Raw genomic sequence first — 27,564 nt, 5'->3', positions numbered from 1 at the left:
TCAGCAGATCGCTTTGGGCAGTTACCACCTGAGCACACCTAATCTGCCACTTCCCAGACACCGTTCAGGTGCATCCCGTGCCTGTCGTAGCACGGTAGGTAACCTAAGCCTTCCTCCTGATAGAAATTCGACGCACCAATAAAAAAGGGCCGTCATAAGTCACATTTCCCGTCTCAACATTGTGAATTTGCCAACGCGAGAACTCATTCACTCACTTTTACTTACACGACCAACCGAAGCACAGCTCGCACATTCACGCACTCACGCACTTAGTCAATCCCCTGTCAAACATTAGTAGTATCTTTATAATGCATCAACGGCAGGCTCGATTTTTTTGGTTGTATAGCTCTAGTCTCTCCCAATTTTTCCCGCTTTAGAAAGAGATAACTACCATAATATATCATCATCTATAGTTGGTAGACTTGAGACTACTTGGATAGTCATTTCTCATTTTTACGGCTGGAAAGACATTTTTGTATCCCAGTATATAATTATTATGGACGGTCCAGGGAAGAAGTTGCTGGTAAGTCTATATATGTTCTCTCTTTGTCTTGCCTTATAGCAAGTTTCCGTGCACTTGCAGATTGCTGTTGGGACTGGGGCTCAGTCGCAAAGACTCGAGAATGCACTGTCACATATCATATAATTGTAGAAGGAGACATCCCTTTTCAATTTATATTTACACCTTTTTCTCTTTCTTAGTTCTTCCGAATAACTATAACTAATCACTGAATCAAGGACGAGCTTCGGTCTCTCTTGGATGAGACAACTATTCTGTCCATCCTTAGTGACTATAACTTGGAGGATCCCAAGCAATTCGCTGATGCGCGACAAGTCCTCCTGACTATTTCCAAGGATGTAGAAGCAGAAGAAGCCACTGGTTTCAATCCGAGCGGTCTAGGAGCAGATGATATTGTAGACATCAATCCTTCCAGCCAGGATGAGGACCTAGACGCTACTGGTGCAACCAGTAGCGATGTCAAGAGCACTGGCGGCTTCACTGCCACAACAGAGAGTTCCATACCTCTCAGTATCATATCTTCAGAGTCATCGAAAATGTCGACTCCCGGGACCCCGGTAGATTTCCATGCGAGAATCTTCAACGGCCTTACGGATGATGAGAAGGAAGGACGACTTATTCAGATGTTCATCTTACTTAAACCCATAGATGTAAAGCTGTCCCTGCAGAAGGCAAAGGGCGATGCGAGTCTCGCTATTGACGAACTCCTTAACCTACAATTGCTTGAGCAAACAGGTCAACGTCCTAAAGGGATTGATGGCTTCTACGTATCTGACGACGATGTCCCGAGTAAGAAGAAGAAGGGCAAGAAAAAGAAGAAAGCGGCGAAGGTGGCGTTGCCAAAACATGCGGACCCGGAAGATACACTTCAGGATGCAAGCAATGGCGACGCTGCACAGAGTGGTAAGAAGCTGAATATACACAGAGAACCGTCAGAGTATAGAATCTGTCCAACTAATCAAATTCTACAGAGGATCGTGTCGCGCTCATATCCGATAAACTTCAACTGCCGCATTCAGAGGTGGCGAGCATTTACCGGCAACATAATGCCTCCCTTGGAGCTACCGTGGTCAAGATTTTGGACAACTACATCGCCGCGGTCATGCCGGTATCAAATCTTGATTTGGCGTCCCCCGTTGAGCAAAAGAAGAAGCAGTTCCCTTGGGTGCCCCCAGAGTACGTGGAAGCGACTTGCGATATTTGCTCAACCCCAGGTGACGCTACAGATATCATCCGTATATTAGGGGATCACTTCGAGAAACCGGCTTACTTGAAATACGACATATCATACAGTGTGGTGGCATCACACCCCGAGGAAATTGTGATGCCAGAACCCATCAATGCTTCAAATCTAAGGCAATCGCCAAGGTCTCCTACGGCTATCCGTTCGCAGACAGTTGAGCTGCCTATACGAGCTTCAACCCGTCCAGGGAATCTCAAGGATGCTACCTCAAAGACCCTGGCCGAGTCGAGAAACCATTCATTCTCGTCAGCGACAGCAGCTTTTAAGAAAGGCAGATCCAACCCTCTATACAGACAGGCCGGCGCGTACTACGCCGAACGCGGCCGCCAGCAAGCCATGAGCTATCGTCAAGCTAACAGCGTCGAGGCGAATTACCTCGTCGACCAGCAGAGCAGGGAAGATATGATCGACCTCCATGGCGTCACGGTGCAGGACGGCGTAGAGATTGCCCTCGACCGCGTATCGAGATGGTGGCAGGGCCTCGGCGAGGAGCGGGCGCGGAAAGCGAAGACGCACGGGCTCACCGTGGTTACGGGCATTGGTAGACACTCTTCCGACGGAAGGTCGCCGTTGCGCGCCAGCGTAATCAAGGCGCTTGTTGCTGATGGATGGAAGGTTGAGATACAGACTGGGTCGTGCCTCATCACGGGAAGGCAATAGGGATGACAAAGTGCAAGTCACTTCCTGATGAGATGATGCTCCGTTCTACCGAAGTGGCTTCTTTGGTACCTAACATAAAGACACGCATCAGCTTTTTGGCTCACTACCTAGAGCAAAGGTTATATTACGCTACGGAGCATTGGCGGCGTTTCAAGGTCGGGGATCACATGGATATGGATGATCAATTGGCTGTCGCAATAGATGGGAGAAGACAACTTTTTCAATAATTTCATCTGAAGTTATTTTTATTACTAGGTTAGACTACCTCTTAGGAGCTTGCCTGTTTTCATCGCTTGGATGGTTTTATTTATGTGAATACGAATGAGACGTGATACAAGTCCAGCTACGTAGATAGGGGCAATGTCTTGTTTTGGTGAAGAATGGTAACAGACAGCGCAGGGGCCTTGTCAGATAGATCCACGGTGACACAAAGATTTATGTGCATCATCTCGTAACATAAGGCTATGTCGGGAATCAATTATCGATTGAGCTTGTTTCCAATTTAATTAGACACACTTCTAAGATAGTAGACTGAGTTTATGTCATCGTTTATGTTATAAGGTTAGGTACTTTTCATCTTTCTCAACTTCTAGCTTCTAACTTCTACTTGTGATTGTTACCTGTACTATGTAGGTATCTCTTAGTGATATGAGAAAGCAAGCCGAAGAGATATATTATATACCTATACCTATGCCTATACCTAGATATAAATTTACCCAGGTTAGGTAATGTTGGATGTCTCAAGTGTACCTAACGTAACATGTATGCATTGCGTGACAATCCGAGAATATTGCCCACTTCATAAAGGGCTCACCCCGCAAAATGCACTGTGTCAGACTTAACCAGGGCTAAAACATGCCAGGCAGTTGAGGCAGATACAAAAGCGGGCTATCTACCTAAGGTAGGTAAGCGAGCGGATCTCGACCAGAATTGAGACTGCCCTCCTTGCTTATAATGAATAGTTTCTTGCAAACTATTGGTGGTGCTGCCTGGTTATTTGTAGGCAGTGCTAGTTCGGATGGAGTCGAAGTCTTGGTAAAAGGTCATTTGAATAAAGGTGTATTAGCCTACCTGTTGATAAAGCATGCTCTGTGAGGTCGGAGTTAAAGAGTGTTTAATTTTTTATATTGAAAAAATGACCAATTATTCAATTAACTTGGGTACCAGGTACTAACTAAAGTATCCATCCCAATGGTAAAGTTTCAAAGCTGTAAAGTCTAAAAGCAAGATGAAAAGTTCACTACCCTCCATAAAAAAAATGTCATCCCAAAATACTTACAAAAAGCACTTACAAATCCAAACTTTTTAGTCTAACGGTTATGCCGGGGCCGACCACGGCCGCGACTGACTGAAGTTAGGTACTTGGCAAGTAGCCATCTAAAGTAAGGTAAGGACCACAACTTAAAAAGTAGATCTTTATATTTTATGCTAGAAGAGGAAAAGAAATAATAGGAATTTCATAATTTTTTATAAAACTTTATGAATGTTGAAAAATACTTCAGAACACGTAGAAATAACAGCTATTTGAAAGTATTTCAGATCGTGTTTTTAGGTAGTTTTTACCTGTTTCCTTGATTAAAGCGCAACACCTTTTTTTGGGGGGTGCGGCGTCGAGTTTACGTAGATAGCACTAGTAAGGCACATAGCATAATAAGTCACAAGAAGGTACCTATATAAAGGCGAGGCCTACCTAGCCGTCCTAGGTAACTTACCTTAGGTAGGTAGACTTCCTTTGATGATCAGCTCCCGCTTGCTTCTCAACCCGTCCCAGCTTTACAGTTACAACTACATACCCGTGGACCTAACATAAAACCCCATACATAAATTGTACATTTCCTTCTAACTAACATACCACAAAGGACTTCGTTTATTTTTTCAAGTTCTGTTTTCTTCGACCTAATTGAAAACCATATTTGAACTTTGCATTCATTCAGCATTCATACCATCCTTTACGATACTTACTACATATCAAGCAAACAAGTATCTATTTAACATTTGGAATACAAGTCCTTCCCGTAAGAACTTGCCGACAATGACGGACAACGCCGCGGAGCCAGCGCCGCAGGCAGCTTCAAATATGACGCTGGACAACTACACATTCCCAGCGCACCGGCTTCTGCGACAGCAGAGGACGCCCGATCGCACTCCGCTGGTTCTCGTCGCCTGTGGTAGTTTTTCTCCTATCACCTATCTTCATCTTCGCATGTTTGAAATGGCCAACGACTACGCCCGTATAAATACCCAGTACGAGGTTGTAGGTGGCTACCTCAGTCCTGTGTCCGACGCATACAAAAAGGCTGGTTTAGCAGAGGCGTACCATAGGTACGTAATTATTAGCTTTATTCTAGACCTTATAGTTTAATCCTCTCGGGCAGTTGATAAAACTAACGACTAGTACCGTCTGATAGATTGCGCATGTGCGAATTAGCAGCAGAAGAGACATCAAGTTGGCTGATGGTTGACCCGTGGGAGGCTATTCAACCCGAGTACACGCCAACTGCTAAGGTGCTTGATGTGAGTATACCTACACTTGGTCCCTCTAATTTTCCTAGTATCCTAGTATCGGCGTGTCCCACAGCGCATGACATACATGTTCCCTTTTTAAGGGTCTAATGAAACAATCGTCGCCACTCGGACCGATCCCCGATATCGCATGTGGACATTTTACTGACTCGAATTGTTACAGCACTTCGAATACGAAATCAACCACAATCTTGGCGGTATCCTATCTGCGGATGGTAAATCGCGAAAGCCAGCTAAGATCATGCTGCTTGCAGGCGCAGATCTTATCGGCACCATGTCTACTCCAGGCGTCTGGGCTGAGAAGGATCTCGATCATATCCTGGGTAACTACGGCGCCATGATCGTCGAAAGGAGCGGAACCGACATCGATGAGGCGCTCGGGAACTTAAAGCAGTGGGAAGATAATATTCACGTTCTGACACAAATGATACATAACGACGTGAGCAGCACTAAAATCAGGCTCTTCCTTAAGAGGGAGTAAGTATTATCTCTCTGGCTCCATATTTGTTGAAGCCGCAAATTATCTCGGAACAGATTAAACTAATGATAAGTTGTAGTATGAGCGTGCAATATTTAATTCCTGCAAGCGTCATTCAGTATATCGACCAGCACAAGCTTTACATCTAAGGGGAAAGAGAAACAATAAAGTAACGCATTGGAATAGGCGTCGTCTTTGATTGGATTTTAAAAATGTTTAGGATCGGACCTACAACTACGTCAGGCCACACTTTGATGAAGATCAAGTTCGGGATCGCGCAGGATGTGTGACAGCTTGTATTTCTTGCTTTTCCTTTTCGCAGCATCTTGTACGATCAGAAAGACGGGCGCGCGAGCTGGCTCCAACACCAACACGCACACGATTCCAGACCCCCGACCCCTCGAGCCGCGGAAGTTGCTGAGATCTGCGGGGAGGGCGCGCGCGCATGAAGGGGAGCGCATACGTACCAGGTAGTGTACTCCAAATGGAAGCCAGAAGACCAGGGACAGCTTTCAACCAAAGGGAATTACGGATGAGGGGCAGAAGAGGGGCGATGCTCCTCTCTCTGTTCGAAAATGGCAACGTCCTTTTTTTTCCCTTATGCCCCCCACATTTGTTCACGAGAACCCTAATTTGGTATTTCCGACGGACGGGGATTTCACCCATGATCACGCATTGGTGCGTACATTGGATGTACTACGGGAAAATAATGCGTGTCCCCGGCAGCTACCTGGTATTCCTTCGAGACGCTGACTCATCGACATCCCGCGATCCCGCGCCAGACTTGTTTTTTTACTTTCCTTTTTTACTTTCCTCTCTTATTCCGGGATGTGAGGGGTGTGGAATCTTTACTAACTGCGCGGTCTCGTTAACGAGTTAAAGATAATGAGAGAGGTATTGATATCAGTTACTTTAGACAAGGTATTCATAATAATAGAGAGTGTACATACCTAACGAACGTACATTACAGTACAACCGGTACGGTGTCGCAAATTCGAATTTATCGGGTCAGTTGACGGCCCTTACGTCTCATCTCATTTTTGTCTCATCTCACCTTGCTATCTATCATATGTGTTTAACATAGTTATGAGATACGATATATTATTCGTAGAGTTGTTAGTGATTTATGTTTGTCTTTTGATAGGGAGCTCTGATGCACATATATATGGATGGTTAGACTCAGTTATGGCTTGGGTTACTTACTATACGAGTGCTTTGCATAGGATAATGAATATCCATAAAATGTCAGCAATTACTTCTCTACCCACGATCAGTTGCTTATGCTTCAGAAACTAACTGACATACATACCTTACGTACAATACCTACTAAATATTTGCACAATGATAAGTTTATGCAAAGAGGTACATAGGATTCGGTGATAGAATGTTCAAGTAAGAAGTGTCCAGGGAGATGCAGCGGCCGAGATACTATGTAGAGAGAGGGATCTCCTAACGCCGATGAATACTTACCTAGGTACCTACCTGATGTATGCAAGGTTAGGTTAGGTTAGGTAAGCTTCTTCTTCGCCCCCAACTTCTCCCCTTCCCCCGGGACACGACAACAGTTCTGCAGTTTCTTCGTACGCTCGGACTTATACGTTGAGCTAACTTAGGTACCTAGGTACATAGGTAGGTACCTATATTTTATCGTTTTTCATTTTTGAGTCTTTTGGTTGGGAACGAGATAAGGGGTTAAAACTAACTGGATACAGTTTCCAAGTTCGTTCACATAGAATATAATACCTAGGTACCTTAGGTATCTAGTTCCTATGGATAGGTAGGCAGTGTCAAAATAGTCGAAAATTGGAATAATAGGGAGGTTGGCCAAATTGAAACTTTATTATAGAAACTCTAGTTATATGCTACCTATGAGGATAGGTGGTTGCCTGTCTATGATTTGGGGCTGAAACGTTGTACTTGCTGGCTGTGAAGCCTTGGCTACCTACCGTACCTATACGTCTATGTCACGTCGCAGAGCATTTGGTAAGTAAGTAGAGTCTAGACAAGAGACTAGATGTCCTTTAAACCCTTTGCACACTATGTCTACCAACTGAGCTGTGTAAATAGCCTTGGTAGTGGTAAACTCCGTCTTGTCCTATGGAGAGAATGCTTGACTTCCCGCTCGGGGGTTGCAGGTGTGAGGCATCATATCCAGAAACTAATAGTATCGTAGTTGCTCTATAGGGCTAGGCTGGGTAAGGTGCTACGCAAGCACTCAGGTCTCTCAATGCTGTGACACTTCCAAGAGCAGTATCACGCTTCTTGTCGTCAGATATCTGTATTCTCAACACGATTTGAGGGTCGGTCAGTCAGTTATGTTTATTTATAGAGGGTTTAAATGTTTGCTGCCTAGTGTTTTGCGTTATGATAGTCACGGTTCAAGAAGGCCATAGGCAGTCCAAGTCCAAGTCTACAAGTCCCAAACGTACGCAGGACAGACAAATTCTCACCGTATTATATTTAGAGAATTGCAATGCGCGATATCTAATCTTTGTAACTTGGGAAGCGCTTGGACAAAGATCGATCAATGTAAGTATCTTTGAGTGGCAAGATACTAGTGAACTACCAACCTATCTATGAACTTAGATATGTTTCTATATCTATCTAGGTAGGTAGGTATAATTCAGTAGCATATCTTCCAAGAAGTTTCGACCTTAGGTCCACAAAGGTGTCGCTTCAGTTGTGTTTAGAGTTCATACTTATTAGTCGTAAGTTCTCCACTATGAAGCTATCGTCAGTCCAAGAACGACACCAAGGTTTTCGTAGACCAACGACTAATAGTGGATGCCTTGATGCTTCCTTCTTTCCAAGAAAAAAAATATATAAATACCCTTGGCCCCTCCCTCCTTCCCGGTTTCTCTTCTCTTCCCTTCCATTCTTCCTCCAGTGCTTTCCCAGAACACATCCAAGTCTCTTGATGCTTCCAAGATTCTCAATACTTTCAACACCTACCTTCCATCTATAATATCCTATTACCATTATTACCATTATTAATTTCAATACCCTATTACTACTATTACTACTATTACTACTATTACTACTATTACTACTATTACCACTATATTCCAACCTACAGCTCTTGCCATTTCCTTGCTATTGGGCATTAACGGTTTCCACAAATGGTCTCGGAAACACGAGAAAGTACGAGGGTGATAAGTTACCAAAGTGTCCCCTCCCTTTTCTCTATTTATTTCCCCTCAACCCTCGAAAAAACTTCCTAGTTTTTTTTCCCCTCTTCTTTTGTAAAGGCACAACACAACAAAAACAAACATCATTACACAACACTACATAACACTATACAACACACTGGCTCTGCCACGGTATTCTCTACCTGTCTTTCATATCATAAATGCCCTGCTAGTACAACAGTTAATAGCCTTCACCTTCTCGACTAGAACTACTTGCCGAGGGGGGCAGCCAGCAGACTGATCCTAATAGTTTCTGCCTTCTCCCGCCCTCGGACGGAGTGGAAAGGGACCTAGGGATCGGGTGGCTGCTACCGCACCGATGCCACGAGCCGCGGCCTTTTACTTTATCTCCCCGGCGGTAGACGCGTGCTATTGCTTTCTTTTCTTACGGAGCCCTGGGATGTCTGTTGTTGGCTCCCTATGTGGTGAGCTGACTTGAACGGCGATAACAACTATAACCATAATGACGATGGTATCAAATATGACAACTTTGGACGTGGCAATACCTCGGGGTGTCAAGGTCGACCTGGGGGATGTACGAGTTCGTCTGCAAGTTCAAGGCTCCCTTCGAACGACCTCTGGCAGACGAGGGAGATGGAAGAAAGGAACGTAGAGCGGTTGCGACTGCAGCGGGGCATGCTACGCGGCTACGTGGCGTGGGCAACAGATTGGGGGAATCCGAAGTTCCTCCTTCCGCTGCATCGTTGTTTTCGCTCCGACCGCTTTCCGTTCCGTCTATCTTCGCCTTGGTACATCCTCCGCCTGGATACTCTCCTGGCTTCACGCCCGAGCAGATGGGTCTGGAATCAGAACGGTCCTGCCGCCTGATTCCGGACGCATCTGGCAACTGCCAAGATTAGAGCAAGGACCGTGGTCCCTGTCCCGGTCCCCGGGATAGGGGACACGGAAGGAGTTGCCAGCATACCGACCTGGCGCTCCAAATGGCGATATGGCTGGCGGGAGGGAATCCAGCGCGACCCAGGTTGTACCTGACACCTGCGAGAGAGAAGCGGTAAGTGTACTCCGTTGGATGCTCATTTTCCCACCCCTCTGATCCGTTTCGACAGCGGGTCGACGAACGTCGCAACAGCCAGGAACCTTCCGAGGAGATCTCGGTAACTCTTCATTGAGATTCCTCTCGTTCGCTCCCCATCTGCACCTCGCCGCCACTCTCGATCTCCTACCCAACCCCCAACAATACCTATCTCCCCTCCACTTCCCGCAGTTCCGAACCGTCGCCTTGATTGCCCAAATATTTACTACATTACTTCTGCTTCTTTTCTTACCAGACCGAGGTCCGGTGGAAGAGAGCCTAGGTAGCGGGATTAGAACGACAGCGTGAGATAGTGGTTGAATCTGGGGAATAGAGGGCTACGAATAAGGACTAGAAGTAAGGAAATAGGGATAGGAAGGTGCGCGGGGAGGAAATTACCGGTTGGAGATGAGTCCATAGACTCCTGTGGAGGCAAGACTTCTTTCTCTCCCCCATTCCACCACCCCCCAAATATCCCATCCAATCCTACCTTATCTCCTCTCTCTCTCACCCCATTCTAACATGGCATATCAACAGGAACCTTCTCGCTCACAGAGGATTCCGGCACCTGTAACGACAACAATAGCAATCAATATGTTGCTGAATCGCCTGCTCAGGGCGCGGTTTGGGGAGCATGGAGGGGCAGTTTCAGCGTGAGCCCGTATAGCATACGCGACGTAGACGAGTGCAAGCACCGGTATGAATTACTTAACAGAAAAAGAGATGATCATATTGTAAGGTTGGACTGGTATACCTCGTGAGACTCGCCGGTGCCAACTGGAACCGACTGACCACCTTATCACCACCACCCGGTAGCGAGAGGGGAATTATGTCAGCACTCGGCGGCGTCGCCAACTGCAATGGGCGGAAACAGCACCGAGCAGAGGTAGCCGACAGGGATACCGACATACCCACAAAACCCCCCAAACACAACTGGTCAATAATTGATGCACTTAGGAGGTAGAAGGGGAACTGGTTATAAACGCAGACTCGCACCAACGCTTACTGTCTTGTTATTCTGGAATCCGGAGTTTGGCATTTAGAGTTTGGAGTAGCATTGTTTGTTCTATGGGTTCAATATGGAAGTTTTTGAGGGAGGGAAAGTTGATTTAATTTTTGGTGGGCTTCTGGAATACATATATCGACGGTTAGGTAAAATATGATTTTGGCAGAGAAGAATAGACCTTTTGATACCGACACTATAGTCATCATTAGTAGTAGCGCGTGAGACGACTAGAATATCAAAAGCAGAGCCAGTATTTCACTTGATAAAGGAACAACCGCTCCTGTATAAGAATTAGCCGAAGGGCACAACGCGTATAGCAATAACTATAACATATAGATACACCTTTTCTTTCGTGCCCCCCCCTTTGTTACGTCCAAGTACCTAACCTAACGTATCCCGTGTTATAAAAAGAAGAAAAGAGAACTGAATTTTGAAACCTAAATTTCCATGTTGTTCTACATATTAGCCTAACATCTTTAGATTACACAGAACGCTAACCCGAAATTCAAACCCAATTTCCTAGATCCTGTTACCCCGAGAAGATGATGATGATGCACTTATTAGCACTTAGTTAGCTCTATTAATCAGGTACCTCTTAATAATCCCGCCCGCATTCTACTACTCTTCACTACACTACACCAGTAGTTGATAGCTGGTAGCTGGTAGCTCTTTTTCTTCGTTTCCAATTTACTTTACTTGGCTTTGCTTTGCTTTGCTTTGCTTTGCTTTGCTTTGCTTTGCTTTGCTTTGCTTTGCTTTGCTTTGCTTTGCTTTGCTTTGAACTTCAAAACTGGACAGTTTTACTCAGTCATCGTCTTCCGAATCGGTCTCGTCATCGTCGTCGTCGTCGGGAATAAGGGCCCTGTACCGCCTATTGGCGAGGTCCTCGGGCAGTCCGCCCTCACTCTCCGGGTCGACGTACCCTTCGCCGCCGACGAGCGAGAGGGCGACGGGCAGGAAGATGAGGGCGTGGGTGGCGGCGAAGACGACGAGGGCGAGCCACACGCGGAAGTAGTAGATCTCGAAGATCTTGGAGCGCGTGAAGGCGAGGACGCACACGCCCAGCAGCTTCGTGACGGTGATACCGCTGAAGACCGACCCGCCGACGTTGACGAGGGCCGTCCAGGTGCGGGCGTCGCGGCCGCGGAAACGGTTCTTAGCGCGTTCCATGACGGAGCCCGACGGGAACATGAAGGCGCGGGCGATGTGAGCGCAGAATTCGACGGCGATACCGACGCAGATGATCAAGTTTACGAGCGAAACGGCGTTGAGCGAGACGTTGAAGACCGCCATGGCGCCGATGATATCCACAACAGTCATGACGACGGTCAGTGTGACGACAAGTGCCGTCCTAATGGAGCCTAAGAGAATAGAGGAGACGACAAATATCATGGCTATCGCGGAGCCAAGAAGTGTCCCGGTAAGGCTGATGATGCTGGCGTATTGGTCAAAGAAGACGTAGAAGACGCTGTAAGGGAATATTTCGACTCCCGTGCTTGCGCTTACTTCATTTGCGATACGACGAGCCGACGCGTAGGCATTGATAAAGTCGTCTTGGCTGCGGAGAGGCTTGTGCATCGTTCGGAAATGACTCGCAGGAATGGCAACCTTTTCTTCGTCGACGACGAGAGCCTGGCTATAAGGCGCCTGTCCGGCTAGAGGGCACGTGTCGGTGGTTGGGGAGTGCAGCCATTTCTGTAGATAATGGACAAACTCCTCGCCTTCGGGCATACCATGAAGGGTGATATTCCAAGCCGGATCACGATTGGCAAGGCAGGATTGGCGGCCATCCTTGCAACAGCTCTCAAAATCGGGGTTCAACCAGAGGAAGAAGTCGTCGAGCCAACTAGCGGTTGGGGAGGAAATATACGAAACGTCTGGTCGCTTCCGCTCTTGTTCGAGTATATTTGTGAGTGATAGCTGTTCGCACGTTGTGAAGCGCGAGCAAAGTTGTCTCTGCCCGTCGCGCTGAGTCACGTTGAGGCCCTTGGCAACGAAGTAAACGGGCGGGCCACTGTCCAAGTAATTGTACATGTCATTGAAGTAGTCAATGAGGTACGAATCATCAGGTAGGGCAACTCGCTGATCCAAGCCAAGTTGAACATATGGGATCAAAGCAACACCAGCGGCGAGCAGACCGAGGAAAATAGCGATAACGAAAGCTTTGACCTTCTTACCAAGCAGAGTAGGCGCGTAATGTTTTCGAATGAATTGCTGTAACCAGCTCTCGTCTGGGATATCATATGGGCGAGGGCCACCGGACCCGTTGCTGCCGCTGAGGTGAACGCGAGCTGCCTTGACCTGGTAGCACGGGAAGCAATCCGCTCTGTGATCCTCGGTCCTCATCTGGTTATAAGACAGGAGAGATATAAAGAGCGTCATCTGGAGCAAAGCATTGATGAAAACCGCACCCGCAGCGTATATGGCAAAGTTTCGGACCGCGGGCATCCCAACAAACGCGCCGAGAGCGAACGATACAGTTTCTGTAATTGCTGAAAAGAGTATAGAAGGACCCATTCGTCCAAGTGCCCTAGCTACCCTTTCTTCAACCATCGCGTCAGGGTGGCTCAGGTTGACACGCTCAAATTCGTGAACAATTAAGAAGATATTGTCCACTCCAACAGCTAGGACGATGAAAGGGATGACTTCGGCGATGATGAGTGTGGCCTTGACACCTGCCCATGAGAACAACCCAATAGAAGAGGTGATAGACATTAAGACAATCAAGATACCAACAAGACCGAGCGTAAACTTGCTCTGGACTAAGGCCACAGCTGGGTTCCTCAACAGCTCCCGGATGGTCATACTGGTCGAACCCAAGGCAATTGAAGCGTATAAAAACATGACAATATAACTGATAACGATGATAGCCGCATCCGAGTTGGTGGATTTGTTTAACTCTTCCTCCAAGCTAACCTCCGTAGAGAAAGAAAGACGTAGACCGCGATTCGTAGCTTCTTTTTGAGCTTCTAGGAGTCGATTCTTCAAGGACTGTTCCCAATCCATAGCATGAGCAAGTTCTGGACTACCCTCAGGATGATTATTCACAACCCAAGTTACTGTGAAGGCGCGCGCTTCAGTGATATTATCGATGCTGTCATAACCACCCACGATCATATTTGGCTCGACTGGTTGTCCAAAATCGGGGCGGCAGTTAACGGGAGACTCGGCGCATTCTTTGAATTGGGGTTTCCAATTCCTTGTGCCGTCGAAATAAATAGTCGGGGACTGCACGACGCAAGCAGAACCAGTTGGTTTTAAGCAAACGTCTTGAAATGTGGTACCAAAATCTTTGCCCTTCAGTTGCTTCACACTAGCTTCAACTTCAGACCACCACGTCAATGTCTCGTAGCTAAGTACTGGACCCGGGCCGGATTCTTGAACATCGTTCACTACAAAGACCTTCTGCGCACGGTAGAATGCCCCAAAGTTCTCATCGAAGAAGGCCTTCTCCTGTGCTGCTGGCGAGTCTGGGCTAACCCATAATCTTGCGGGTTCCCTTTCTACGGCGAATTTGATCCAGCCAAGACTGAGAACGATGACCACCAGTAAGCTGGTAAATATTGTCATTGCCGGAAACCTTGCGCATATATGGCCGAGCTTGCTAAAAGCGGTATCACACCAAGCATTGATAGGGTAGTTTCTTTGAGGTTGATCTAACATAGCCGTGTTTCTAACAAGGTCACCCTCATCTTCATCATCGCTAGGCTCAGCGGCTTGAAGCAAATGGAGACGCTCGCTTCTCCGTTGCGCATGCTTCATCCAAGCAACGTGGCCGACAAGGGCGAGGATGAGCGTGAAGAGTAGTACACCGTAAGTGAATATCGAGGCAAACGATAGGCAAGGCAGGACGCCAACCCGACAGGATCCCGATTGTTCTACATCCGGAAGCTCCGGACACACCGCGGGGCAGTCGACACACGAACACCGAAAGTTCGGATCTTCATCGTTACACTTCTTCGGCTTCATTTCCCTCGGGGCCATGTTCGGTTCTGAATATTCCGTTGGGAAGTTGATCTGGAACGGCGACCCGATGGGCTTTTCGTCGCCCAGGAACTTTAGCAGCTGGGTGTAGTTCTTTGCGCCACCCCCGATGAAGTCTATAGCCTTGGAATTCGAAGCACCAAACTTGACTTCCTTACAGCTGTTATAGAAACCTTCACCGTACTCTTGAGACACCAACTGGTCTACCTCGGCGGCCAAAGTTTTCCCATTCTTCTCCAGCGTCTTGGTTACGTTGACGAATAGGGACTGATCGGGAGAACAAGTAAATGTGCAGAACAAGTTATAGAAATTGTCCTTGCACGCGGGACAGGAGCCGATAATCTGGTTTGGAGTGGACATTTCGGACTTGAGCGCATGGAGCTATAGATCTTGTTAGCAAGCAGCGCTTTCATCCCTTTGCATCTAGCAATTTATATAGGTATATCATTGCGGTATAAGGGTAGCGATAATGAAATAAGAACACAAACGCACCTGGTCAGGACTGCAGCAGACCTTGCTGTCCTTCCATTTGGGACCGCATAGAGATTCGATTTCTTTAGCGAACTCGGCATCGGGGGCGGTAGCTAATCCATTATCGACACAGGGTACCTGCTTTCCGAAGAAGCTCTTCTTTCCACAATGACCTCGTATCGCGCAGCGCCCAGGTTCATGTTTCGGTGTATAGAGCTGGTCTGCAGCGGCGGTGCTGACTAGCAGGAAAACGCCGGCAACGAATGTGGATATTCGAGCCATGGCGATGCTCTACTATTATACGCGAAATAGTAGCGATACCATGGGCATGAAGTGCCTTGGAGAACGTTGAAAAAGTTGATAAAAGAAAATTAATATAAAAAGGGATTGATAAGGGAAAGGTTGATTTGATGATGATGATGATGATGAGGGAGAAGGTGGAAGCTTGCAAGTTCCCAACAGGGTAGGAGGTATGCGTATCGCATGAGTTGGCTTAGGCGTCTCTCAGTACGTCGCCTGCGTCATAAATGCCAGTCCCGTGCTACCCCAAGGGGGTTCTGCATCCGATGTCTTGGCGTGGCTTTGATATTCTGGATATGGTACATAGTGGTACTAGTCAAATACCGTGTTATGCAAAGATATACCTACATGCATAAGTGGCTCGAGCTAAGACGCTTACCTTTCTGGTGGTTTCAGGGGAACTGGCCAATCAGAAAGCAGAATTACCGTATAAGTCCTCGACGTTTTGCAGCACTTACGACTTATACCTACTATAAACTGGTATTATACAGTTAGTTACATCCTATATTTCTCATATCTTTTTCTTTTCAACTATGTGTATATCGCCAGCTCTTCAATATTCATATCATCCAACAAAGTCTTCCTTAATACTCAAAGCTCTCGTAAGCCACCTCCTCGCCTTCAGTCCACTTCAGCAGCTCCCTCGTCATTTCCGGTCCCGCACATAAATAGTATTTTCTATTTCTTTTATCTCCCTCTGCCAACACGTCGCTAGCCCCTATCCTTCTTTCCAGCACTTCTGCTCCTAGCCCGTAGATAGTAGATATCAGAGCCCGTTCTTCCTCTCCTATTTTCTTCCCGGTGACGAAGAGCTTCGTCGCATTTCCGAGTCCCGGTATCCTCTTTAGAACATCTACCGCAAGCGGTATATCTGTCCCCTTTAAACTCCATAATACCTTGAGTTCATTCCTTTCTCTCGTATTCTGTAAAACAGCCGCGCCCTGCGCCATCAACGGCGTGATACCCACGCCCGCGGCAACGAAGACACTCGTGTTGCGAGTTCCTATCTCGCTCCCCTTAATTGGCAACCTAAACCCTTCCGCACCACCAAACCCCAGCACCGGTATCTGAAGCGGAGCCCTTACATTCCAGCGTTCCAGCAGCGCCGTCGCCGGGCCGTGTCTCCTAACCGTGATCTCGAGCTCCGGCTCTGCATCACTCTTTATATACCCTTGCTCATCCACGGCCTCCGTGTCTATAGGCCTGCTCACCGTAAACGTGCGCACGAAATCGTCGTTCAGGCTCTGCGGGTCATCGTCCCGCATGTGCGAGTACCCCAAATCTAACTCCTCGCTGAAGTCCAACGTGACATGTTGCCCGGGCTGCCATGCTTTCAACCGCTTCCCAGTACTGTCCGAGGGGGTAAGCTTAAACACGTATCTTGAGATCGTCGATGTAAGCTTCTCCCGGGTTACTAGTTTCGCCGTAGCGATAGCATCGCGGCTCGAGTCTACCGCGGGGTCATCAGGCCGCTTCTCACACGCCAGCCGTCGGACAGCAGGGGTATACGGCGAGTAATCGATCGCCTCGCCTCTAAACGACAAGCCCTCGTGCACGAACCGCGCCTCCACGATCTCAACGCGTATAGCTAGTTTCGCATGCGGCATCACCGCAGCCGCTACTTCGCCAACTAGGATCGCCGCATTCCCCGTTAGATACAGCACATCGCCCGTCTCGAAGTCCGGGACCACCATACCAACAGCCGGATCGTTGTGCATGTTCCCTAGCGTCTGGTACAGGCGGTTCCCCGAGTACTCAGGGTAGACCAGCGCCGCGCCCCCCGCGCCCTCGTCCGTATTCCTGAGCACGCGGACGAATCCCGGCGGTCCGCCGCGGATATTCACGTCCATGCTCTTGGAGCCGTGCTTGCTTGCGATGAAGAACGAGTCCGCCTTATCCAGCAACTCGATCGCCGCCTGGGGTAGCGGAACGCCAGTCCCCTCGCTCGCAAGCCGAGGCGCCGGCACGCGGGGGTAGATGCGCTTCTTGTTAATGTATTTCGGGCAGTTCCCCAGCGCCTCGCCGACGCGAAACGCAAGCTGCAAATCCGCCACGCCGGGCGTCGTATTCGTCGCAGTACCGACGGCCATGACGCCAGCGAGTTTCACGCGATCCCTCGTCTCCGGGTCTATGGATAGACCCGCCATCAACTTGCCTCCTTCCGGCATGATAACCTCGTCATCGATGATTTCCCTCCCATCCCCACTCTCTCTTCCACCCCCTTCCTTCCTCTCAACTTCAACAGCAACCAACTCCCTCGCAACCGGATCCCACCTCTCCCCCACCGTCGCCCTAACCCCCAACACCCCGCCGTCCGCCACCGGCCTCGCGAACCCCTTCTCGCCTCCCCACACGCTAGCCCACGGCCTGCCTTTCCGATCTAGCGTCCCGACCGCCAGTAGCGGCGATATCGCCACCCGGTACCCGAGCTGCGGCGGCAGGTCGTGGTGTGTCGGGTTGTGCCGGTGCGACACCCGCAGCAGCGAGTGGACCGCGAGTTCCCCCGGGTGGAAGCCCGAGTCTAATGTTATGAGCTGCGCCATCTCGGCGGAACGGTGAGTTTTGAATTTGACTTGACGATGTTAGATGGCTTGTGAAATTGTATAGGTGGACGTGTATAAGTATATGTGGTGAGTTGTTAGATTAGTATCTATATCAGCAAGAACAAACAAGTATCAGGGATTCAAGTAGGTCAAGCCAGGTTAATAAAAATATATCTCCCCTGTCAACTAGCCAGCCCAGGCGCGGAGGACGATCCTACGTGAGAAAATAAATAACTGCATTCGTAATGATCTCGGGGCGAATTACTGATTCTCATACCCGAGCCTGACTAATACCCAGCCAACGGCAATCAAGGTCAAGATAATATTCGCACTAGTTACAAGGTGGTATATGCAATACCTATCTTGCGTAATCCCCAGAAACAGGGATTGCCTGACGCCATCCATCCATCACAGAGAGCGTATAAACCCGTTGGAGAAACCCCCCCCCTAATTGGAGGGGACGCTATTAGGTATAACGGCATGCCTTGGATTATTACCTAACCTAAGGCACCTAAGTAATCGGAAGGGCGCGCAAGAGAACTAGGTTAGCCTAACTTAGGTAGGTATCTACCTCTTAAGAGACATTGAACCTACCACCAGCAAAAGAAGCAATTAATACACGCGCGCTCAAGGACCGAATAATATCCGTAGTATAGGTCAAACTAGTAGTAGTCGTGACTACATACTTGACAGAATGCCCCTCAGTAAATACGTCTATGTATAGTACATCGAGTCTCATTAGTTTTTTTATAATAAAAAATCATCGGAATTTGCCTCTGAACGCCACTTTCTCCGGACGCTTCCTAAACCTGACGGCCTACGGCATTCTTGTCTATTCACACCAGCCCAAATCATAATCAAGGATATACCATCAACGTTATGTACGTAAGTGGTATATAATATTAGGGTATCCGCATCTATTCCACTCCTTCTGCGTAACCATCGTTTAACAGTGAATACTACTAGTATCGTGGAAAGTCACGCTGTGATTCCAGGTCACTGCCGTAATTATATCCCTGACTCGTATCCCTCTGGTGGCTCGGAGCCATTCCAGGGCGCTGCCCGTAGTATGCATCCTGCTGCCGGGGCGGCATTGGTGCTGTCATATTTCGCTGTGGTGGCATTCTTGGTCCAGAAGAAATGGGGTTTGTGATACTGCGAGGGGGTGGGTAAGGCTGGCCACCGTAGGATGACGGCCCGTTGGAAGGAGGCCCGCGGTTTGAATAAATAGATGGAGCCGGGCTAGAGCGTCCATCCATTTGGTTAAACGGACGAGGCATGGGCGCGGGTCGGCGATAACCGTCCATTTGAGAAGAGGTATCTGGCGAATACGCAGTTGGGCTTGCGGCGTAACCGGCACCAAATCCGCTTCCGCTGGTTTGCACCCGGACGAGCTGGGGACCGGGACCGAAGCTCCTGTTTGAAGCTGCCGTACTTGGACGCGCAGGCGGCTGCAAGTTCGTTAGGTCGATTTGAGGTAGAGTTGGCTCAGGAGATGCTACTCGGTCGAAGCCCATTCCGGCTGCGCCGCCCACCAAGGGAGCGCGCGAAGAAAAGCTAGACGAAGAGGCATTGGTAACCATTGTTCCCTGCCGTGATGGTACCGGTCGCTTCTGGTCCCAAGAATCAAGTTCAATGCTGTGTTGCGAACCAGGTCGCGGGGTATATGCCGGTAAAGTAGCCATGGTATCGTTACGGTTCAGCATAGGCATCCCCGGGAGTTTATCTTCGTTGCCTTCGTCTAAGAAGGTCGGCAAAGTCGCTTGTCGTCCCAGAGGTGGCTTCTCGCCGGCCTTCTTCGCCGCCTTGAACTCGGCCCTCATTCGGTCCCGCTCTTCCTTGGCGATAGCCTTATTGACCTTAACCGTAACAATCTTGGTCAATCGCTTGTTAACCTTTCGCTCGCAGTAGCCGTGGAGTCCGCCGTCCTGCCGGGGGATATAATGCCAGAGGAAAAATACGTAAAATAAAACCGCGATGAGTAGAAAGATGACGGCGAAAACCCAGATAACGAGTGTGAACACCATGCCCGATAGAATCACCACCTGCTGCTGGTTTTCCTCGGCGAGATGCTGCAGCTTGCCAAAGAAAGTACCAAGTGTGCTCTGCACCGAGGAAACGTCGGTCGGAATGAGATTCGACTTGTAGACGGAGTACAAGGTCAGAGCATTGACGGCTTGTCGGGGTCCAGAGCAGAATATGACTCGAATCCATGCTAAGACTGGGTCAGCAAGTCACCTCTTCTGCTACGCTCGCAGAGACCATCACTTACATTGAAAGTTGAAGTACGTAAAGAGCGCAACATATTCCGCACCCTTCTTGGATTTAGTTAGCTCGGCGAAGACAAGAAAACGCCTCCATCCTTGACCCTTTCCAAGTCGGACACTTTCCAAGCGCACGGCTAGGTTATCGAGATAACATTCGGCAACACTTCCTCGCTTCATAACCCTCATAGCGCGAATATGTTCGAACGCTAGATTGACGAAAGACGCGATAATACAGATCGAGAAAATCCATTTCGATACGTCGAATGAGATGAGCTGAGTAGGTTCGATACTAGATGACCAGGTGTTGAAAGCCAGCAAGTTGATAGCCGTAAAGGTATCAACGCTATATACGGCAACGGATAGTATGAGAGAAAAGTAAAGGTAGCCATAAGCCAAGGGAGTGAAACATGATGATGACTTGAAGTCTTTTAGACTCTGGGCAAAAGTTGTTAGCTTAGCATTTCCGTCAATGATCGTAAATAATTATCACTTACAATTGCATCCCATTTCTGTTCAGGACGGATTTCCGCCTCTTTCCGACTGTGAAAACAACTCATGATGCTTTGCTAAATGCGATGCGAAAGTCGCAACCACAAAAACCTGCCCACTCGAGCGTGGGAAACTAACACAACGAAGATGAAGGGGTATCAAAATGTCGCCAATTGAGGAATTGGCAACTAAGAAAAGAATCTAACTAAGTGAAAACGAAAGTAATTGAAGTCGTGACACACTCGACGCCAATACTGCTCGGTGGTCAATCAATTGTCAATTGTTCAATCGGACCCGCCGGTATAACACAGTCGTCGCTCCTCGCCCGCGGAGTAATCGACCGTGCTCTCGAATCAAAAGAAGAACTCGAGCTCGTAGAGCGTCAAGAAAAGACTTGGAGAAGAGAATTGAAAATCCCGAAAAGGGTTGGTTCGTAAAGAGAGAGACGAACGTCGTCCTAAACAAGGGGGCGTCGGAAAGGAAAGGTACCCGCGGGTAATGATAGGTCTCAGCGCATTGGCATGAAGGATGTGCTAGACATGCCTAGTGGGTATCCGTAAACGCGGGAGGCCGCTATCGCCGTCTCATTGCAATCGATTTTTTATTTCTTTTATTTTTTTTATACTTGGACCGTGGGTATTTCGATTGCCCCAGCAAGCAAGCTTTTCCGACTCAGCGGTATTGCTGGTTTTGCTCTTCGTTTGACCAAGTGATGTCTCGGTTTGGTTAAATCTCTAATACCGAAATGCCAAAGTTGAATGGCAAACCACCGAAGTCAGAGAGAGAGAGCACGGGACCGAAGTTGGCTGGTGTTGCTTGTTGCTAGGCTTTGTTTGATCGACTCCCAGAGCACAGAGCACAATGAGGGTAGGGCTCGGATGGAGACTGAAAGACGTGAAACTTGGACGAAGTGGGTATCTTGTTGGTGATGAAAAGAGAGAGTGGGAAGTGGTGGATAACGAGTATCACGACGCAGAACAGCCAATTGAACGAATGGCGTTTAAAAAGTTAGGTATTGTTGTTAGAAGTTTTTTTTGTTTTTTTTTGTTGTTAGGTATGCTTTTTTGAAAGAGAAGGTGGAGAGAGAGAGAGAAAGAGAGAGCGCGTGATTAATTGACCTTCGCGACCAGCTGAACGAAGGGTTACGAAAAAGGGAGGAGGCCCTGGTTTGGGTGGGAGGTGGGAAGTGAGGGGGGGGGGTAGAGTTGAAATCGCGGGTCAACCGTTTTGGCGGTTTGAAGTTGAACACAACAGGTTCTAAGTACAGCGTGCCTACCTAGGTACCAGCACTACCTACCAGTGGTACTATGTACGTACAATACAAGGATAATCAAATCGGTCTCTAATTGGACCTATTACCCCAGTCATGCAAGGTACCGACGCTAAATTCAGATTAGCGCTATACCCCTGCCGCTCCTTAAGGCCCCCTTAGCTTCCTTTCGTCAGTTTTGAAAGTGCTTATCTGCTGGTCTGACTGGAGCGATGGGACGGCGATTGACACTTTTTAGCGATTTACCCACGTATCCACAACGCAGCTAGTGTGCTAGTGTAGTGCAGCGTAATTCTTCAGTAAGAGATGAGCCGTACAGCAGCTATAATAGGTGCTTCAATAGGTGCTTTAACAGATTATGTCCTGCATGTTCTGCGCCAATTGACGAAATCAGAACCCCGATAAAATCTAACCAACCAACCGCCAATTAATAACTGCCCAATTTATGGGAAAACATGAAACGTTAAAACATGCATTTATTTTACCTTTTCTGCAGGCGGCTAATAAAATCCAATGCTACCTATCCATAACCTATGAATAAGCGAAATACGTGAATTGGCTTACGTTTTGTCTTACGCGGTTGTCCAGTCTTACCCACCGAGTTCGACTCCCACGGCCAACGACACAACCCTCTTTTGAGTTCTACTAAAGAGCCCCAATATTCACGCGCTAAGGTTCCGCGGTGGATTTTACAGTAGACTACCCGCCTCGACTATATTACAATATCAAAAATCCTTAGATCAGATCTTCAAATAGAGCGGCAGGACCCTTCTTGGCGTTCGTGTCTATCGGGTGCGTGGTGCTTATTTGCATCGCCTCATTCGTCACATCCTTCATACATCGGAAATCTGGCTACGTACATGTCAGATTCCAACGAACATGCGTTATTGTAAGGTAGGGTACCTAGGTAAGCGCATTATATCCGAGGAAGGATTGAATAATAGACAGGTTATTTATATAAAATCATTCGGTACATCCTGTCACTATTTCTAGTGAGTGACGACCAGGTCAATCATTGATAATAGGGCCATAACAATCAGCACCTATGTAAAAAGAGACCACCGAGGGCCACCATATTTTAGGAACTTCACAAAGTAATAAGAGGCTTCATCGCTATGGCGACTATTAACCATTCCCGAATAACCAGGAATCACCTACACAATTGCCGTATCACTGCAGTCGTGGCCATGGCTATAACTCAACTAGGTACTTATGAGGTATGAGTTGAAAATATCCTACACGCGTGCGTTGGTTAATTCATTGGATAATTTGGGGGTGTCCCATGCGAAACCAGACCTACGGAATGAAGAATGGATGGTAATGGAATCAACCATTTGTGGGAGAACTGAAGGGTTCTGGACGAATCTGTCGTTGGAATGTAGCCTTTTCCCTATACGGATGCCACGAACAAAGGCATTGGAAGGTACCAGCATTCCAAAAGAGATCAACTTCAACATGCCTCCATATCCAAATTGAGGTCCAAATTAAGGCCTTCGTAGTCCAACCCATGATTACCTTCTTTTTCTTTTTTGCACTAAGTAGAGTCTTTCTTTAGGTCCGAAAAACAATTCCTAATATCCGTTCATCATCATGGAGTTCACAAGCCCATATGACGACTATCAAAAGGCTTTAGACTACGACTTCCACACTGAGGTGGCGCCTGGTATTTGGACGGTCTGCACGAAACTTGACAGGACTATCCTCCTGGCTCATGATATCACCGAAGTGTTTACCGGGGACTCGGACTCGGATTCGACCAGCGAAGCCCTAAGTGGCCTATTATCTACAAATACAGTAAATTTGTTCGAAAAGATCGCGGCTATCTTGAATCACGATAACCTGATATGCCTACGGGATTGGTTCTCCGTTGCGAAGCTGAATCCCAAATCGAGGGAGTACGAAAAACGAACTTTCATCGTCTGGGATAATTGCGACGCCGGCACTCTGGAAAATCTGCTGGTTGAGGAATATGAAAAGTACACGCCAGACCAAGAGGCCGACAAGAGACCATCGACCTCCGGTACCGATGGGAAATCAACATCTAGTTCCAACAAGAGCAAGTTGAATTCTGGTACCGATGAAAAACCAAGCTCCGATACTGAGATGTCCGATGTCCGTAAGGTAGATCCGCCGACGAAATTCTTACCAGAATCCTTGTGCTGGCATGTGCTCATCTCGGTGCTAAAAGCGCTGGCCTGGTTGCATGACGGCAGCCCAGAGCTCGTTGCCACTGGCCCCGGAAGATTCGGGATGGATCCCACCCCGGATTGGAATCCCGCCTTACACCGGAACATCACCCCCGCCAATATACACTTCCAACAGCCCAGGCGCAACGAGACTTACGGGCAGTGTAAGCTAGGAAACTATAGCAGTTTATACCTATCGAGTCACCATAACGGAGACGGGAAGTCTAATGTCGAACGGGTTAGGGCTAAGGCCTTGGTTCCGCGGCCCGAAGGCCCGCACCAGCACTTGGACGAGCTCATCCAGCAGGATGCGAAGTACGGCTATACTTATAAGGAGCAGGTAAGTCTCCAAGGTTCCTATTTCTCTATCGGAAATATCTACTAACTGCACCGTCAGTCGGACCAGCCTTACACTGTCCTCAGTGGGTGGAGGGCTTTGGGCGAGATCCTCCAGGCGATGATGATACCCCCCTCGGGAACGAAGACCAACGTGGAGGAACATATCCAAAACGTAGCTCAGCACGGAGTGAGGTATAATCTCCAAAACGCGGATTACTCCGCCGCGTTGAAGAACATAGTGGTCAGACTAATGACTCTCAACCCGGACGAGAAGTTAAAGGACGGAAATTACCGTTTCCCGAACCGAGACACCTTAACCTCCAACCTGTGCGTATTGGCCTTTGGGAGATACAGGTTGTGGAGAGAATTCTCACCCGAGGGCCAAGAGGTAACCACCGTCGAACACGAGCGAGTCGGACACGCCGCAGAAGACGCGAGCGCGGCGGCGGAGGCCGTGGCCGCGACCTTGGAGATGTACAGGGCGGTGGATAGCATAGAAGAACAGGAGATGGAGAAGGGGCCCTGGCGCTTGGATGATCACATGGATGGCGACATTGACGTGTTCGAGGATTCGGGCGTTACCACGTACGACATGGCGCATTTCGAGGAGGAGATGGCAATTCCTTACGATGCGATGTTACTCGATGAGAATTGGGAGTTTGATGATTAGTGGTGATATGTAGGTAGGTAAGTTTGAATTATCGTTGATACTGGAAAGGTTGATAGGTAGATTACTTCGAGGAGCAGCAGCGGATAGATGATGAACTAGATAGGTGCATTATAATTTTAATTTTGGGTTGGGAATACAGCATTCTGTATCTCAAGTGATTCGAGGGTATGCCATATTGGTTGTGAGATATGATTTGAAAACCACATATACCTGATCTCATAAACATACCTGATCATAGCTATCTATGTAGGAGGTATGTAGGTATTGCTCGCATTTATCATACACTTCCAACGCAACCTACAATCAACCTTTTAATCTTTAATAACCAGTTCAACTAACCCAGCTTATTTCGTCTGCGCCTCCCAATATTTCCAAGTCCCATGCCGCCACAAGCTCAGCACGAAATCATTAATTCCATAACCCTTGCGCCAGCCGTCGCCCTTAGTCCTCTCCTCGCTAATCTTCCAGAACAGCGTGCCCTCATAGCACGCCCTCAGATCGTCCTTCCAGACCCTCCCGTCCTTCTGCAGCAGCAGCCAAGTCGTCCAGAACTCCATGAACGCAAAGCTCCAACCGGCGGGGTCCGCGGCGCACCGATCCTTGCTCAGCAGAGCCCGTAAGTCGCGAACGCCTAGGCCGCCGGCGCCGTCGGCGTCGAAGCGCGCGAACACGCGGTCGAAGCGGTCCGGGCTGAAGTGGCCGTCGGCGTCGTACACGCCCGTGTCGGACCCGTGCCGCGCCATGTGGATGTCGTCGACGTAGATGCGCAGCAGCGGGTCCGGGAGCCACGACCGGCCCAGGCGCGTCGGGTACGAGAAGAACACCGGGATGAGCAGCGACCCCAGCGAGAACAGCACGTTGAAGCCCAGCGCCCGGAACCCGCTGTACACGTCCCTCGGCCAGATGACGCCGTCGTTGTCCGGGTCGAAGAAGGCTATGTGCTGCTGCAGGGTAGACGGGGTGTTTTTGAGAGACGGCTTTCTGGTCCCTCCTCCTTCTGAGTTTGACGGTGGTGGTGAGGGGCGGCTTTTGGTGTCTCCGTCGAAGTATTTCCGGATTTGGGCCGGAGAGGAGGTGGTTGTTGTGCCCGCCATGAGGTTCTAGACTTTGGGGCCTAAGCCTCAAGCAGGTCTAGGTACGTATAACTAATTCTGAGAGTTTAGGTTAGGTAGTTTCTACATTCGAAAAGTCGAATGACAGGTAGGTACCCTTGGACATGTCAAAGTTGGCTAAAGTGAGACACCGAATATATATATTAGGTACATATATACCTAGGTATAGGTAATATAGAAGGTAGATATGTATACCTACCTAAATGTATGTATACAAAAGATAGATATATGTTTGCTATTCGTTGCTTATACGGTTGAGAAACCTCGGTCCCAACTGTTGGATATGCGGTAATGCATCTCGCCGGGAACACATGCATTTATTTATGCTTGTGAAGCCATGCTGGCTGGTGAGTTACGATAAGTAGACGTCATTGGTAATACAAGAATACAAAATAGGTCTCATTTCTCTAAGCCTACCTAGTATTATGCAGATATTCAAGAGTGCTAGTTCTCCTTGTGTTTAGCTGCTATCCTGGCTGGATTGTTATGAAGACTTATTAAGCACAACCGTATAACGTCAGCATAATTGAATTTTATGTCTGGTAATACCTGTATGTGAAATAAGTCTTCTTCCCCGCGCAAAGTTCGCTCCAATTCAAACCCGACTGCACTATAAATAATTCATCATCTTTAAAGTTAGGTAATCTAAGTGGTCTATTACCATAGTATTCAACTCAAGGAGGAAAGCGTTCTTCGGTGGGCTGTTGTTACATTAGCGGGGAAAAGATGCATCTCAACCTTATCTTATCACGCTAAAAACAGGAAACAGGCGACCGAGGTACAACCATGGGCCATGGCAGACAACCAGATAACGTAGTACAGCGCTCGGGCCATGCAAGTCATTTAAAAGTAAAGCCCCTGAAGGCTGACGCCTCAGCGCCTTACCTGACCACCCAGCTTCCAAGGTTGCTTTCCAACCCTCGACGTCACCCGAACTTAGAACCCAGTACCTAACCTGATCTGACCAACCTCACCAACATCGCAAAACGATCATGGTCAAGTGAGCATCGCTGCATTCCAACCCAAACATACCCAAAAACGAGAAACAAATAATAGCGAAAAGCTACAAATATATCCCCGGTCGATGATAAATTCATAGTAGATAGCGCGGCCGCGCCGTCGTCTTTCTCACGGCCTTCATATTAGACATAATTAATAACCTCCTTCTCACTTTCGCCTTTCGTTTATATCCGTCTCCCTCCTCCTTCTCACCACTCGTTTCAAAATCTCCACGTGAAATCGCTCGCACAACGTACCATTCATTAGGTACATTATCATTACC

The 27,564-nt window shown here is 48.2% G+C and overlaps 7 protein-coding genes across 7 annotated transcripts; 3 read left to right on the top strand and 4 right to left on the bottom strand.

Annotated features, from left to right (window-relative positions):
• The first annotated feature begins 39 nt into the window (after positions 1 to 39).
• On the top strand, positions 40 to 3,037 carry F4812DRAFT_410325 (uncharacterized protein). Its single transcript, XM_047932521.1, has 3 exons — positions 40 to 523; positions 739 to 1,423; positions 1,492 to 3,037. The coding sequence occupies exons 1-3, from the start codon at positions 497 to 499 to the stop codon at positions 2,421 to 2,423; spliced, it is 1,644 nt and encodes a 547-aa protein (XP_047795120.1). The 5' UTR covers positions 40 to 496; the 3' UTR covers positions 2,424 to 3,037.
• A 1,418-nt stretch (positions 3,038 to 4,455) lies between these two features.
• On the top strand, positions 4,456 to 5,573 carry F4812DRAFT_454620 (Nucleotidylyl transferase; the record flags this gene model as incomplete). The annotated part of the gene is made up of 4 exons (XM_047936675.1): positions 4,456 to 4,745; positions 4,832 to 4,937; positions 5,110 to 5,423; positions 5,504 to 5,573. The coding sequence occupies 4 exons, from the start codon at positions 4,456 to 4,458 to the stop codon at positions 5,571 to 5,573; spliced, it is 780 nt and encodes a 259-aa protein (XP_047795119.1).
• A 5,834-nt stretch (positions 5,574 to 11,407) lies between these two features.
• F4812DRAFT_410315 (multidrug efflux transporter AcrB transmembrane domain-containing protein) lies at positions 11,408 to 15,587 on the bottom strand. The gene is made up of 2 exons (XM_047932520.1): positions 15,128 to 15,587; positions 11,408 to 15,016 (listed from the first exon to the last, which is right to left on the bottom strand). The coding sequence occupies exons 1-2, from the start codon at positions 15,386 to 15,388 to the stop codon at positions 11,456 to 11,458; spliced, it is 3,822 nt and encodes a 1,273-aa protein (XP_047795118.1). The 5' UTR covers positions 15,389 to 15,587; the 3' UTR covers positions 11,408 to 11,455.
• Positions 15,588 to 15,729: 142 nt separating this feature from the next.
• On the bottom strand, positions 15,730 to 17,653 carry F4812DRAFT_410313 (uncharacterized protein). The gene has a single exon (XM_047932519.1). It carries the CDS (start codon positions 17,572 to 17,574, stop codon positions 15,991 to 15,993), a length of 1,584 nt encoding a protein of 527 aa, XP_047795117.1. The 5' UTR covers positions 17,575 to 17,653; the 3' UTR covers positions 15,730 to 15,990.
• A 1,146-nt stretch (positions 17,654 to 18,799) lies between these two features.
• Positions 18,800 to 21,169, bottom strand: F4812DRAFT_26774 (uncharacterized protein). Its single transcript, XM_047930865.1, has 3 exons — positions 20,711 to 21,169; positions 20,222 to 20,651; positions 18,800 to 20,164 (listed from the first exon to the last, which is right to left on the bottom strand). Exons 1-3 carry the CDS (start codon positions 20,771 to 20,773, stop codon positions 18,912 to 18,914), a joined length of 1,746 nt encoding a protein of 581 aa, XP_047795116.1. The 5' UTR covers positions 20,774 to 21,169; the 3' UTR covers positions 18,800 to 18,911.
• Positions 21,170 to 23,565: 2,396 nt separating this feature from the next.
• On the top strand, positions 23,566 to 25,342 carry F4812DRAFT_464851 (uncharacterized protein; the record flags this gene model as incomplete). Its single annotated transcript, XM_047938383.1, has 2 exons — positions 23,566 to 24,501; positions 24,559 to 25,342. 2 exons carry the CDS (start codon positions 23,566 to 23,568, stop codon positions 25,168 to 25,170), a joined length of 1,548 nt encoding a protein of 515 aa, XP_047795115.1. The 3' UTR covers positions 25,171 to 25,342.
• F4812DRAFT_410302 (Caleosin-domain-containing protein) lies at positions 25,312 to 26,571 on the bottom strand. Its single transcript, XM_047932518.1, has one exon. The coding sequence runs from the start codon at positions 26,262 to 26,264 to the stop codon at positions 25,515 to 25,517; it is 750 nt and encodes a 249-aa protein (XP_047795114.1). The 5' UTR covers positions 26,265 to 26,571; the 3' UTR covers positions 25,312 to 25,514.
• Positions 26,572 to 27,564: the final 993 nt, after the last annotated feature.

Source organism: Daldinia caldariorum (genome assembly GCF_022478825.1).
Source record: "Daldinia caldariorum strain CBS 122874 unplaced genomic scaffold F4812scaffold_1, whole genome shotgun sequence".
NCBI classification, from domain to species: domain Eukaryota; kingdom Fungi; phylum Ascomycota; class Sordariomycetes; order Xylariales; family Hypoxylaceae; genus Daldinia; species Daldinia caldariorum.
The sequence above is the reverse complement of the archived record's forward strand: the minus strand, read 5'-3'. Positions and strand labels throughout refer to the sequence as shown.